The sequence below is a fragment of the Pecten maximus genome, chromosome 19 (genome assembly GCF_902652985.1).
Source record: "Pecten maximus chromosome 19, xPecMax1.1, whole genome shotgun sequence".
In the NCBI taxonomy this organism is placed as follows: Eukaryota; Metazoa; Mollusca; class Bivalvia; order Pectinida; family Pectinidae; genus Pecten; species Pecten maximus.
In genome coordinates, this window is record NC_047033.1 from 5753692 (window position 1) to 5767747 (window position 14056).

At 34.5% G+C, this 14056-nt stretch overlaps 2 protein-coding genes across 4 annotated transcripts in view; both read left to right on the forward strand.

Annotated features, from left to right (window-relative positions):
* Window positions 1-6899, forward strand: part of LOC117317562 (A-agglutinin anchorage subunit-like) — a 37273-nt gene extending 30374 nt beyond the window's left edge. For all 3 annotated transcript variants that reach the window (XM_033872390.1, XM_033872389.1, XM_033872388.1), the window contains exons 8-13: window positions 526-712; window positions 1424-1600; window positions 1885-1993; window positions 4042-4242; window positions 4740-4787; window positions 5232-6899. In XM_033872390.1, coding sequence (XP_033728281.1) covers window positions 526-712; window positions 1424-1600; window positions 1885-1993; window positions 4042-4242; window positions 4740-4787; window positions 5232-5249 — 740 coding nt within the window. In that variant the 3' untranslated portion in view covers window positions 5250-6899. The remainder of the gene's footprint in view (window positions 1-525; window positions 713-1423; window positions 1601-1884; window positions 1994-4041; window positions 4243-4739; window positions 4788-5231) is intronic.
* A 3974-nt stretch (window positions 6900-10873) lies between these two features.
* Window positions 10874-13719, forward strand: LOC117317896. The gene is made up of 3 exons (XM_033872866.1): window positions 10874-11333; window positions 11995-12201; window positions 12951-13719. Exons 1-3 carry the CDS (start codon window positions 10901-10903, stop codon window positions 13553-13555), a joined length of 1245 nt encoding a protein of 414 aa, XP_033728757.1. The 5' UTR covers window positions 10874-10900; the 3' UTR covers window positions 13556-13719.
* Window positions 13720-14056: the final 337 nt, after the last annotated feature.

A 14056-nucleotide genomic window follows, 5' to 3' on the forward strand; every position in this document is an offset into this window, starting at 1 on the left:
AACATTATATTTAAAGTCCTTCCTCGTCAGTATAGTTGTATTGCTAAAAATCAAATTTAGTCTGCAGCGATCAATTTTGGGAAGATATCTCAATGGTTTATTATTATAAAAGGGTTTTGGTCAGCCTAGGTGGATAGTGGCGGTACTCAATAGGGAATTCGTTGTATCTCCGAAGGTTGGAGGGGCGTCAAACATGCTAGGGAATTCATTGTATCTCCGAAGGTTGGAGGGGCGTCAAACATGCACTTCTATACGTATTTATGTAACATCGTGCTAATAATATTTATAAAATAATTGACTAATGGGAAACAATGTTGTTCGATAATGATCCGTTTTTTTGGGTTTTTTTTGGGGTTTTTTTTTTTTTTTGTTTTGTTTTTTTGTTTTTGTTTTCGGAAATAAATCTAGCTTTTAAAGTCGATCTATTTCGATCAAACGTTTACGGGGGAACAAAGATATCTCAACATCATCTAACTGTTATATACATACATTAATATCTTATTCATATCATTTCTTTTCCCAAAGTTGAAAAACAATCATACGATCTTTGTGAGGCTGACAACTTCTGTCCATCGGCATTTAAGTGTAAAGAGCCAAACACAACAACATGTTACTTCTTGTGCGACAAAGAGACCTTTCCATTTGACTGTGAAAACGGTGAATGCTATGTGGAAGTTGAATACACAACCAAATATCATACGAGAAAATGCAGGTACTTATCTTTGCTAAACAATCAACAGATTTATATTACAAATGTAACAAAATTCCTTTCTATGTTCAATCTACTATAACAGTAAATGATTTTAGTGGATAAAGAATTAAAATCTTTGAATTATTGCTTATATAATTGTACTTTCTTGGTACTTACTGAATAAAACTATTTTATTTGTTCAAAAGACATCAACTGATGAGTGATCGTAAGTGAAACGATCTTATGACAGCCAAATAAATAAAATCTTAGATTTTAAATTTCAATAATTGTGTCCAATTAGTCTAATTCGATAGGTGAATGACGTGTATCGCGAAATAATCGCGTTGTTGTCCTTTTTCTTTCAGGTTACCTGTCGCTTGCGATACTTTTTTGGCAAAAGCGGACAATTTGATAATTATATTTCACATATTGTGAACTTGATATTCATCAAACACCATGTGAATGTCTTACGTTAAACTATCTTTAATCAACTTTTATCTCCAATCTGTTCTAAATGAAAATACCGAGAAACTAGATAGTAAAGAACAAACAATTAACATTTTACACATTTGGAAACCTACCGATATACACTGAGAATAAATAAGTTCAGAAGTATGTTTTCTACATTAAGAGCGAGCTAAACTGTTAGGCAGTTACGGAGAAACAGAGCCTATGATGTTATTCTATCACTACCATATTCTATTAACAACTGAATATATTTTGTTTGTGTAGATGCGACATTGACGAGTTCTACCAATACGAAGGTGAAAAGTGCGACACGAAAAAGATGACTTGGCAGATGATCCTGGCCATTGCCGGGGGCTGTGCAGCGGCGATTATTGTCATCCTTATCTTCATCATTATTATCACGTGCATGCGAAAGAAACGACGGAATAATGGCTATAAATAGTAAGGACATGTGATCTAAATAGAAATTCTACAAATTTTCAAGCAAAAAACTTTTCTCTAATCATTGTTACGTTATTGCATATATTGCTAATGCGCCGATTCATCAAAGAGATAATATGTTGGAATTTGACATCGTGCCAATTAATCAGGCGCAATGATATGCACGAATCAAAATAGATAAAAACAAAATATTAAACGTGTATATGGAATGCTAACTAATCCATTAGACATAGAATCAAACTCACATTTAATGAAATTTCAGTTTTCCTCGTTATTTTTAATAGTTCAAATGGCAGCGAGTTGAACTACACAGACCTCCATAACAGGTCTACAACCAGAATTTATCAGGGACTGCGGCCTTCAACTGACAGAACGAACACTGGAAATGCACAGGTAAAATTGTATATAACTGCAGACATATGTAGACTATTTATAGTTATAACAACAATATATAAAAGCGTAAATAATCATAAACAGCACGAACATAGATAATGATGGCAGACCGATATTATCTATAAAAAAATAAAATGTGAAAACAGATAGATGTTTTACTGAACAGCAGAAATATGTACCAAATCGATATTATAAACAAACAAAAGCATGTACCTGTACAAAGATTGATCTCGGTAAACAACAGACATTGTGTTCACAGGTCGATATATTCAACACAAAATCAGAACTATGAAAAAGATTGAAATTAATGAACAGCAGATATATGTATCAAATTGATATTTAAAAGCAGCTAAAATATGAACAAAAAATGATATTGGTAAATAACAGAATATTCAGCAAGGTCGAATTTTGTATCTCTACATGTGCAATCGAACTACGTATAGTATATCTGGAGGTGGAAGTTTATAGTAGACGATTTAAGTCTTTTTAGTGCCTTACTGGTGAAACCGGGGGAAGGGGGGCTACATGTTTCCTGGCCGTCCGTCTACAGCACCATAGAACTGTAGATGATCCAACACAAATACACACATCTTAATCCAGATTCATAAAATCATTTACTTTTGATGAATTTTCTTAATGTTCCTTTCCCACTGTATTTAAAGAAAGGAAGAAAGCAGAAGAGAAGGTGTAGAGCAAACAGAAAAATCATAACAATAAAGCAATAGGAACGAAACAAGAAACATGGACAAAGACATATATGGCCGTCCGTCTTGTATGTATGTACGATATGCCAAAGTTCACCACTGCTCTGCCGGCTTCATTGCTTGAAGGATTTTGTTTAAATTTCAAATATTGATAAAGTCATTGTCACAGTTTGCGGGGCAGGTAGGGGACATGTATTGCTTCAGCAATACCCAGTATGCTTGTTTTCATAGTTCCGTTCTCACCTGATCATCTCAGATTAAAGGGGACCGCAGTGGCCGAGTGGTTAAGGTGTCCCGACACTTTAACACTAGCCCTCCACCTCTGGGTTGCGAGTTCGAAACCTACGTGGGGCAGTTGCCAGGTACTGACTGTAGGCCGGTGGTTTTTCTCCGGGTACACCGGCTTTCCTCCACCTCCAAAACCTGGCTGGTCCTTAAATGACCCTGACTGGTCCTTAAATGACCCTGGCTGGTCCTTAAATGACCCTGGCTGGTCCTTAAATGACCCTGGCACGTCCTTAAATGACCCTGGCACGTCCTTAAATGACCGTGGCTGTTGATAGGACGTTAAACTAAAACAAACCAAACCATCATCTCAGATTACAGAGTACTCGAGTATTCCAGGTAACATTAAACAAATGTATATATATACAGTAAACGTGTATATATTGGCGCACTCAAATTTTGGCGCATTACCAAACATTTATATATCAGCGCAGTGATGAATTGGCGCACCCACATTTTTGGCGTAGAACAGTATATGGAAAGTGTAATGAGCGCAGTCACAATTAAGAACAATTCCCAAATGAAAGCAGTTCAATGCTTATATTTACATTTGACAACGATTTTTAAAGACTATATCCAGGAATTTTGCTCCGACGATGAATGAACAAATTATTATCGTCAAAGACGGAACAGCCTTTTCAACAGCCATCTTTCGTTATCGCCGACGTGACAATTATGACGTCACTCTATTAATGACGTCATAATAAAGATTTGGAAGTTATGGACTCATAACTTCCAAGTGAGCTTGGTAGAGTTATATAGTGGGGCTGCAGTGTAAATGTAAATATTGTTGAAACTGTGCTTACCTCGAGCTTTATAGGCAAGTTTAGTTAACAGAGTGCAAGTTAGCGGAGTTTGACTGTATATAGAAAATAACAAATATCGTTTTAGATTGAGAATATCAACTTTTCGTTTTTAAAGCCAGGTTTTATGTACTCAATCGGTCAATGTTGACATATCGAGGGCCACTCAATACAACCTAACTTTAAATGCACGTTCTTGTCCCTGAACTAGATATTTTTGTTACATTGTTCAATTACCATTTTTATTATCTTTTAGGGATATGAAAATAAGGCGTATGATTACAGAGACTACATTGAAGTGGACAATGATTTGCACTACCGTTCTGCTGCCAACGGCTCACGTCCTACTAACGGCTCACGTGCAATGAACGAGACGCAAAACAGGGACTGGAATCCAGAGGAGAGTGCTGATGTATACGCTAAATTAAACACGCGTTTTGACGATGTAAACTACCAGGTAAAAAAAAGTATAAGACAAAAAACAGCAACAGAAGTAATTCAAAGTGTAATCCTGGGCGCCTTTTTCTAGTTAACATACAAGTTTGAAAGGGGCAACGACCGAAATATCTTTAGGAAGTTTATAGAGATGAGAAAAATCAATTAAGGAAATGACTGAATAAATATGTTAAGTCAAATGTAATGCAATAAGGAAAATGATTTAATAAATGTAACAAAAATGTTCCATATGTAATTTAAACAATGAAAGAATGTTTATTATAAAGAGGTGTCAAATGCAGTTTGAGTAAGGCATGAATGCTATATAGATGTAACAAACAATCAATGGTTTTTCCCAAAGTAAACAGAAAATATACCACTTCAAGGAAGTTATTTAAATATGCATTCATGTAGTTTGATACGGAACAAATTCCAAATTTCCTGGTTATATGTCATTTTTGGGGTTCGTAGCTATTTGAAGTAATGATTTTTGTGATGAATTGCCTCTTTGAATTTCAGTATAACATCAAACGAGCCCAGCTTCGGACGTCTGTCAACGACACCGATGTGAGTATCCATGACAACAGCGTATATCATTGGTACAATAATACAATAATGACACCGTAACAATACCTATCGCATGCCATCAAAATGTTATTGTTTTCTTGAAACTCCCTTTTTCGCTATATTTGAGATCGGAATACAGGCATGAAAAATAAATAGCTTGAAAATAATATAAAGGAACAGTGTTAGTCCGTTGCATAACTTCTGTATTTTTCACACTGTATGGTGACTATAACTATTTGCTTATTACTAAATTGAAAACAGCTCATATTTCAAGTGTTAAGTAGTGGATGTTTATGTTAATACAAAAATCGGCAAATGATTCATCAAACATATTCATCTAGTGTAGGTTTTCTTATATATAAGCTGTATTTCTGAACATATATTTGATTTTCACAATTAGCCACATTTGAATGTAGTAATCAATATTTTTTAATTTGTTCACAGGTCCGAACCGGCTTTTGAGGAGTTATCGCCCCTCTCACCAGAAATGATGCTTATCAGAGTGGTTTTGTTTGATTATATATATTATCCGGAAAACTATTTTTATAAACGTGTATAAATTAAATTAAGTCATTTTAGTGGAAAATATCATTCAATGTTAATTGTGTTTAAACAGACATTTTACGGTATGACTTATTATATTTGTCTAAGGTGATGAATTGTCTACACGCAATCAAAAATGTGTTCATTATATGTATTTTCCGTGTCTTGTTCTCAGAGAGTGGTGTGATCATAGCATATAAGTATACAGAGTATACTACAAGTTCTGTAGTGCACGACAGTATGAATAATCATTAGACTCGGTGATGTTTAGTCTGTGGTAAATTGGCTTAAACCAAGGGAAAGTTAATTCGGAATTAAGTGGATTTTTCTTCAAGAACAGATATGATTTAACTCAACATATTCACTAATAATTGATGAAATGTGTCATTGTTTAGGCATTATATATGTATACCACAAGGTCGGAATATATTTATCCTGGTGTGACAGTAGAGCACTGGACTAACACAGCCCCAGGTATTATTCCAAAGTATGCAGTTCCATCCCTACCCAGGGAGGTGTGAACTTCTAATGTAGCTGAAATCACTGGCTTGAAACTTTATTCCATTTCCTCTGGTACCTCACAAGGAGCTTCCTTTATTCCAAGTGCTAGCAATCATCTACTACAAGGAGCTCGTTTATTGAGATAACTCGTGCTTGACACCATAGCATGGTTCACAACGGCTGAAAAGGTGTTACATAATGTCTATATATCCAATTGTGTAATGACAAGACGTCAGGGCTATGTTAAGACTTGTATTAATGTAAATACGATTACAACACAGAGTTATCCAAATACATATATTATTAAGTTTATCCATAAAGGGTAAGATATGATCTGACTCGTGAAATTTATAATTTGTAATGAAAGAGTATCTCAATACTTCTTGTGTCTCATTGTATCAGCTGTCAAATCTCTAAAAAAAATATATATATTTTGTTTTTCAAATGCAAATATGACTTTGTTTCTAAGTTTTAAGATTATTTGTATATGTGTGTTCAATACATTTGTACAGTTTTTTCAACTGGACCCATCATGCCATAACGAACCTCTTAGTCCCATTATTATCTGAGCACAGATGTCGACACTCCACTATCCCTTGCCGTCCTGCCTGAACGGTATATATTAGCATAAAAGATGTATATTATTATGTGTCAAATCATTCGAATATATTACGATATTCGTGAGAAATAGGAACGTTTTGTAAATGAAATCTCAGTAAATCACGTGATTACGAAATAGTTTATGCTGAAAATATATCTAGAAGATGGTAACTATTACAGCCGATTGTGTGTTGTAGTTCTTACAAGTTTTCATGTAAAACATGCCTTGTTCATGTTTACGTTGTACAATGATTTTATTCCCCCTCCAGAAGCTTCTACTTTTTCATGAATCTCGCAAGATTTGGATTTTTAATTACTTTACATGTTAATGGGATTGTGAAACTTATATTGGTCAACTTAAACTGAAGTCAATGCAAGAATATTGAGAATTTTTATATGTCAGACGTTTTGAAAGCTGTAATAAGTTCCAATTGTCAAAATCAAATAAATCACATTTAATTATATATATGTTGCTGATTGTGTTATCAATTTACATAGGTTCCAATGTGGAAACAGTCCACAAACTCTTGCTGAGGTAGATAACTATTATGCTAGAAGTGATATTTTATATAGTGTATTATTGCTAGAAGTGATATTTTATATACAGTTGTAGTGTATTATTGCTAGAATATTTCATTGTTTTACGGAAAATGATACTAATTGTCATTTAGTGCTTCGTTGGTCTCTGTTTAATATTGCCTTTTTCATTTATAGGTTTAAGTCTTTTCTACTTTTGCGAAATACGAATTTACAAAAGTTACACGTTAGCATCTTTAATACAAATTGAACTGTTGACACAGAAGGGTTAAAATAAGTAAGCTGTACCATACAAGTGTTTGATCTAGGACTTGTCAGTGATGTTAGGGACATGATACATCTATTTAGTACTTCTAGGACTTGTCAGTGATGTTAGGGACATCATATAGCTGGCTCACCTTTCTAGGACTCGTCAGTGATGTTAATGACATCATTCAACTGTTTCTTTCTTCTGGGACTCGTCAGTGATGTTAGTGACATCATATAGCTGTTTGTCCTTTTGGGACTCGTTAGTGTTATTAGTGACATCATATAGCTGTTTGTCCTTCTGGGACTCGTTAGTGTTATTAGTGACATCATACAGCTGTTTGTCCTTCTGGGACTCGTTAGTGATGATAAAAATCTCAAGAGATTGAAGGCCGCTACTGGGTGTGATTTTAGGCCCTAATTCTAAATGTCATCTGTATGATTTTCAATGGCACGACTTCTTTGCCACAGAAATAATTACCACAATATTCTCGACATTAATGTGGCGATTTATGAGACAATTCTTTAGAAGATCAACTACATTCGCAATAAAAACAAATTTATAAAAACAAAAAGTGATACATTATTGACTATAACCGTGGAGATTTGATCAGACAGACAATATCTGACATACAATGGAACCTACCACAGTTATAAGGACGAATACCGAATCAGGTAGAATTGTAAATCCTATACTACACAGCTATAAGCTAAATAGGCCTCACGTATATTGTTCAGGAGGTAGTCACCAACTACTACAAGGAGATCCCGTCTCTCAAAATGACCCTGGAGCAATAAATCTAGCACACAAACAAAGATGTAATATGTTTATTGATTATATAATCAATGATTTGATAATATGCAAGAAACAATTAAGTAATTTACGTGATGAAATATGAACATCACGTGACTATATTTATATTGTTAAACGTAGATGAAATAAATATTTCGATTGAACCAAACTCTTTCGGTATTTTTTGGACTAGAGGCTGGAAGAAAATGTCGAAAATCCGAAAAAAAAAAAAAAAGACTATCTTACGTGGCAAACACTGTCTTTTAAATGAAACTACAATTGTAGCCGGGATGTTAACACCTACAGCGACAGAATGGGATAATGAGTCGAGAAATGGTAGCAAATTTTCAAAAATGGAAACGGCATATCCGGCTACGATAACAGCAACACTACATACTTTTGGAACTAATAAAACCGTCTCATTTTGTCCAGAACTACGATTATACCATCAATATAAGATCATAACTCTCTGAGACTGGTATAATTGCCTTCCCTGTCTAAGAGATTGTAGGCCCGGGGCACATAGACGGGTGTCCTCATCCATGCTGATTACATCAACAGAAGGAATGTCTACCTCCAATCCACTTGATTGATTGATTGATGGGGCTTAACGTCCTTGTTCCGGTTATAACCGAGAGCGAGCTTTTATTTCAAAGAATATAAATAATGATATAAATAATAAATATCACTTGATGATTATCGATTATCAAATGATAAACAATTCAAATAAATTATTCCGATCCCGATAGCAGAAGTTCACACTATTCACTTTTCAAAACACTCTGCTAAATTAGAAAACATCTTAGGTGGTGTACAGAAGGTATAAATAAAAAGCCAGATATAAAAAGCAGAAAATGTATCAAAATAGTTATTGTAGTTAATACCAACGTGACGTTACGGATATTAAACATCTCTGAGTGTATCTGCTGTGATATAAAAGTGAGAACGCGTATAATGAGACAAAACGTTTATCATGACGTCACACAGGAAAACTATTATGGACGTCATAGTGACATCACAGCACTGACTACCACTGAGATTCCATAACTTTTAACAAACATACAAGATTTAAAATCAATTTATTTCACCATTTTATTAGTAGATTTAGCTCATAGTTCCATATAAGCATGACAGAACAATCAAAGATCATCCGTTGTTATCATTTGTCGGCAACAATTTTGAACAAGACGTGCTTACCAACGGCGCAATTTCTATCCATAATTTGCATATCTTGACATATATACTTACGTCTTAGTACTAACCGTATTCGATGATTTAGACTATAAATATAGGCATCAAATTGGGGAATATTGCTTTAAAATTATATCTATCAGAATTACATTATCAGATTCTTAATTAAATTAGATCACTATATATTCCACATTTAGCAGGTAATAATTGTAAAAACAGCTCTACTACTACAAATTGTCGCTGAATATCCCATAGTCGATACTGTATACTATAGGGGAACTTATGCCACTATATAACCCTACCAATTCAGTTGCGAGTTCACCAGCTTATGAAATGCCAACTGAAATTTGAATTTGAAAATTTCAAAAAAAAAAAAAAATCGCACGACAAATAAAAAATCGCAGATGGTAAATATAAGCATTGAACGGCTTTCAGTTGGCATTCATAGTCAATATGAATGCCAACTGGACAGAGGCAAATTCAACATGAAGCGCGCTACGTTCAATGCTTAAATATTTACATTTACACTGCAGCCCCACTTTATAACTTTACCAAGCTTACTTGGAAGTTATGAGTCCATAACTTCCAAGTCTTTATTATGACGTCATTATTATAGTGACGTCATAAATGTCACGTCGGCGATAACGAAAGATGGCTGTTGAAAAGGCTGTTCCGTCTTCCAAATGAAAGCAGTTCAATGCTTAAATGGAAAACATAATAGGTGACACATGATAATTGATTTAGAGGTGCTAAACAATGACTAACGATAACGTATGGAGGTATTACTTATGCTTTGATTAAATATGATTTTGGCAATGAAGGCATATACATACAATATACCACCATGTGATAATTCAATATGTTTACCTTTTAGTATATGATTTATTGGAAAAATAAATAAATCTGTACGTACCATTAAGAAACAAAATTAGTACATTTTCAGCTAAATTGGGCCGTCGTCCGTCTGTATGTCAGCATTTCCTTTTAAAAAATCGCTACTAGTCTTGAACAAGTCTTCTGATTTTGACCACATTTTCTCATAAGCAAAATTGAACATGAATTATTATCCGTCGGACTGATATTTAATTACCAAAAATATCTCTAAGTTCGGTGTTTTACCGAAAGGTCAGTGTGTGCCAAAAGTTGAATACTCATTAAATCAGTAGTCATCCAGATGTAACATAAGTAGAGGTTAAAGAAATATGCTATTAACGAAAGCAGCAATGCTTTAATGAGCTTAAAATTGTTTATCTATGTCGTGCCAAACTTTTTTCTGTAAAAAAATATGAACAGGCTCAAATTAGTCAGCTTATATGGTTATACATTATTGTAAATGCTTTTAAAAAAATCAGCTCTCTGAATTTTATAGATTCTGTTTATATATCAATTATAAACTAGGTAATTTTATCTAATTAAATAATGTTATGTTGAATTATCTGTTTTTGATGGTTCTGCAACTACATGTATCTCTTTCCAAATGGGGTTCATTTCTCAAATCTAGTAAACACCTAAACAATATCGACAGTGATCTCCATAAGTGTTATTGATATGAAACTAATTACCGAAAATGTCTCCTACGTATGATGTTTTTTAACGAAATATCAGTGTATAAGCCAACATGTATTTGAGTGCAAGGAACGACAACTCTGGGTAGAGTGCAGTCAACAAGAGTCTGGTTGAATGAGACTAGGCTATAACAATCATGGCGGCTGTTGGAACGAAACGTGCACTCCAGGAAAGTGGTTCTAAACAGGACGTTTGCAAGAAGAGGAAGGACAAATGCCGAGTCGATAATTGTCTTTCATATATGGGCCATATTCACAAAGACGTTACAGAAAATCTGCTAATTGTCATTATGATGGAACTGCGTAATCTTATTGACAAGCGCTGTTCTGCATTCATCAAGATTAACAGGCTTACTGTATTGAATTCGAACGCCATAGACGGATCTTCATTTTCAAAGGCGTTTTGTAGAATATCTGCAAGTAATGACGAATTCTCTTTCGTGAGCTTATTTAATAAAGGAGTAGAAATGTTGATGACATACATAGGAGACAGAGAGATGCCTTTAGATGACCAAGAAAAACTCGTCTTGGACACGCTTCTCCACTACCTTATAAAGATCACAAATGAAAGTAAGGCATGCCATCGGGCATCTGTGCTAGCCAAGTCTTCTGATTACGTTACACTGCGCGAACACAGCTGTAACCTGTTACACAGTAATAATCTGTTACACAGCCATAATCTGTTACACAGTCATGATCTGTTATACAGCCATAATCTGTTATACAGTCATAATCTGTTATACAGCCATAATCTCATTATCTGTTATACAGTCATAATCTGTTATACAGTCATAATCTGTTATACAGTCATAATCTGTTATACAGTCATAATCTGTTACACGGCCATAAACTGTTATACAGCTGTGTTTGTGGATGAGTGTAATGTTATCGGAAGCCTTGGCTAGCCATATTCGTGGAGTGTAACATATATATAAGCCTTGGCTAGCGAAGATGGTCATCGGGAGATATATTGAGGTCCCCGTGATTTCTTGTACGCCAGAACCGGACCCGATCCCCGTACCAGGAATATTTTCTGAGCAAAGACTCCATGAAGAAATCTAGTTTTTTTTTCTGATAAATTTATATTGATTTTTTTAAAATTTGACAGTTTAAATGAAAAGGAAGCAATCTCTACAACTGAAGTAATGGTTGATTTACATTTTTCAGAGCGTGATTTTGTGTACGCCGCACTCAACCGTGTAAAATTAATGTTTATTTTGTTTTATTGCAGATGCACAGGCTCCTTTTGGGGTTTTAGAATTACTAGGAGAGACAGACGTAGCCATCATTCTTGCAAATCACTTATTTGGGAAATTGTGTACATCATCACATTTTCTCATTGATAAACAAGGCAAAGGAAAATGCAGATCCAAGGAATCTTGTCCATGTGCAAATAAGGATTGTCAAATGACAGGCAGTTATGGATACACTGGAATAGGTAAAATCATTATTACTTTTTATAGATATTTCATTGCTTGATACATATTTTATCAGGTGGCCAGCAGGACCACAAGATAAATTTTCAGGTATATATATATATATATTCAGTGTCAACTTTTAATGGTCCTTCCTCATCGGGGTATGAAAAGAAATTTTTTTGCAAACTTTATGCATAGCGGATTCTTACAAAGTTTGCAAGAAAAATTCTTTTCATACCCTGATGAAAATTTTTAAAAATCAACCTCAATGCTTATAATTAATTTCAGTTAATTGTCTTTTTCTAATTCAAACATGTTTTATGTACAATTTAACGGGTTTTATTTGGGATTCTTTTTCTCAAATCAATACGCAATGTCAATTGTCGTATTGTGACGTCATATTTTTCACGCCATTCTCGGAATTTCTTTCATAGAAGAATGAAAAGAATTTTTCGACCAATCACATTTGAGAACTTAGTATTTACCATGGAAACAAAACAAAAATTAATTATACATGCATAAATACAATTTTGTTAGAATTATTATTTGAAAAATCAAATAGACATGTTTCTGTTAAAGGTATTAATTAAGATAAACATATACATGTATATACCAAACATTTACCTTGAAACACAGTTAACTCGAAGACTCGAAAAACTCAGTTTTTTCCATGATCACAACGACTTTGAGTAAACGAGGTTTAATTGTATATATATTGCACAATATTGCAAGTTTGCAGCTATATGTCACCTATGTTTTTTTCCTTTAGGAAATCCTTCAGTTTGGCATGGAAACTTGGATGTAATTGTCAACAATCAAGTTGCAATAGAAGCCATTGAAGATGATCCTGACTGTGACAGTCCTGGAAGGACACCAATGGATGAAAAAGGGAAATCTACATGTCTCTCAAGAAATGCCCAGGTCATAGCAGAAACTATTGTATTTTCTTTCCTTCAGAAGAAAAGACACCCAGAGTATAGTCATTTCCTGTTTCCCTGTATTGGAGTTAGTCGCAAGGAAATGGTGGTGTATTTCTATGACTCGGAGCATGATGTTTTGCTTGAAAGTTCCTCTATTCCATTGCGTACTGTAGAAGGGAATGTTAATGTTGTATCAATTATTGTGTCTTGGTTAGTTGTGAATCACAAATATTTTTGTGGTGGCTTAACAGAGGAACTGAAGAAAGAAACATCTGGATTCTTTTGCCAGGCTGAGCAAGCACTTCCCATTTATGAAAATCAACTGCAGTTTGGAGATATCGATGTAGGAATTTCATGGCCTAAGCCAAAACATAGGTTCAATTATGTAGATGATCCATCAAGGGTTAAAACAGAGAAAAACTGGGCTGAAATGATAGCAAAGAAACTAGGTTAAAAAAAGAAAGAAAAACTGAGCTGAAATAAAAAAAAAAAAACAACAGTGAAACTGATAGATTCTGAGATAATGGAGTTCCTAGTCCTGTGTGGTTCTAATTGGTGTAGTGAGTCTGTGCTTATGGCCAATTTGTGTACAAAATACATGTATCGCTATTCAAATTGCCTTTGTCTTTATCTGTTTGTCTGTCCTTAAACATTACTTCTGTTAGTTCATTGATCCAAAATGGCCAAGAGAACTTATGACATTGTGACACCGTAATGTCAGGTGTCTGTCCACTTTTTCTATTAATCAAGCAAATAGAGCAAAAAGCATTGTTGGGTGAGAAAGAATCAATTTTGTATATGGGAACTAGTCATAAGCATTGCTAGCTCACCTGCCTGAAGTGCAAATGGAAAATGAGCTTAATGCATTGGTGCGGGTTTCATTGTCCGGCAGTCAACTTCTGATGGAACAAATTGTTCTCAATAACTACAGTATGGCACCCAGACAACTGCTATT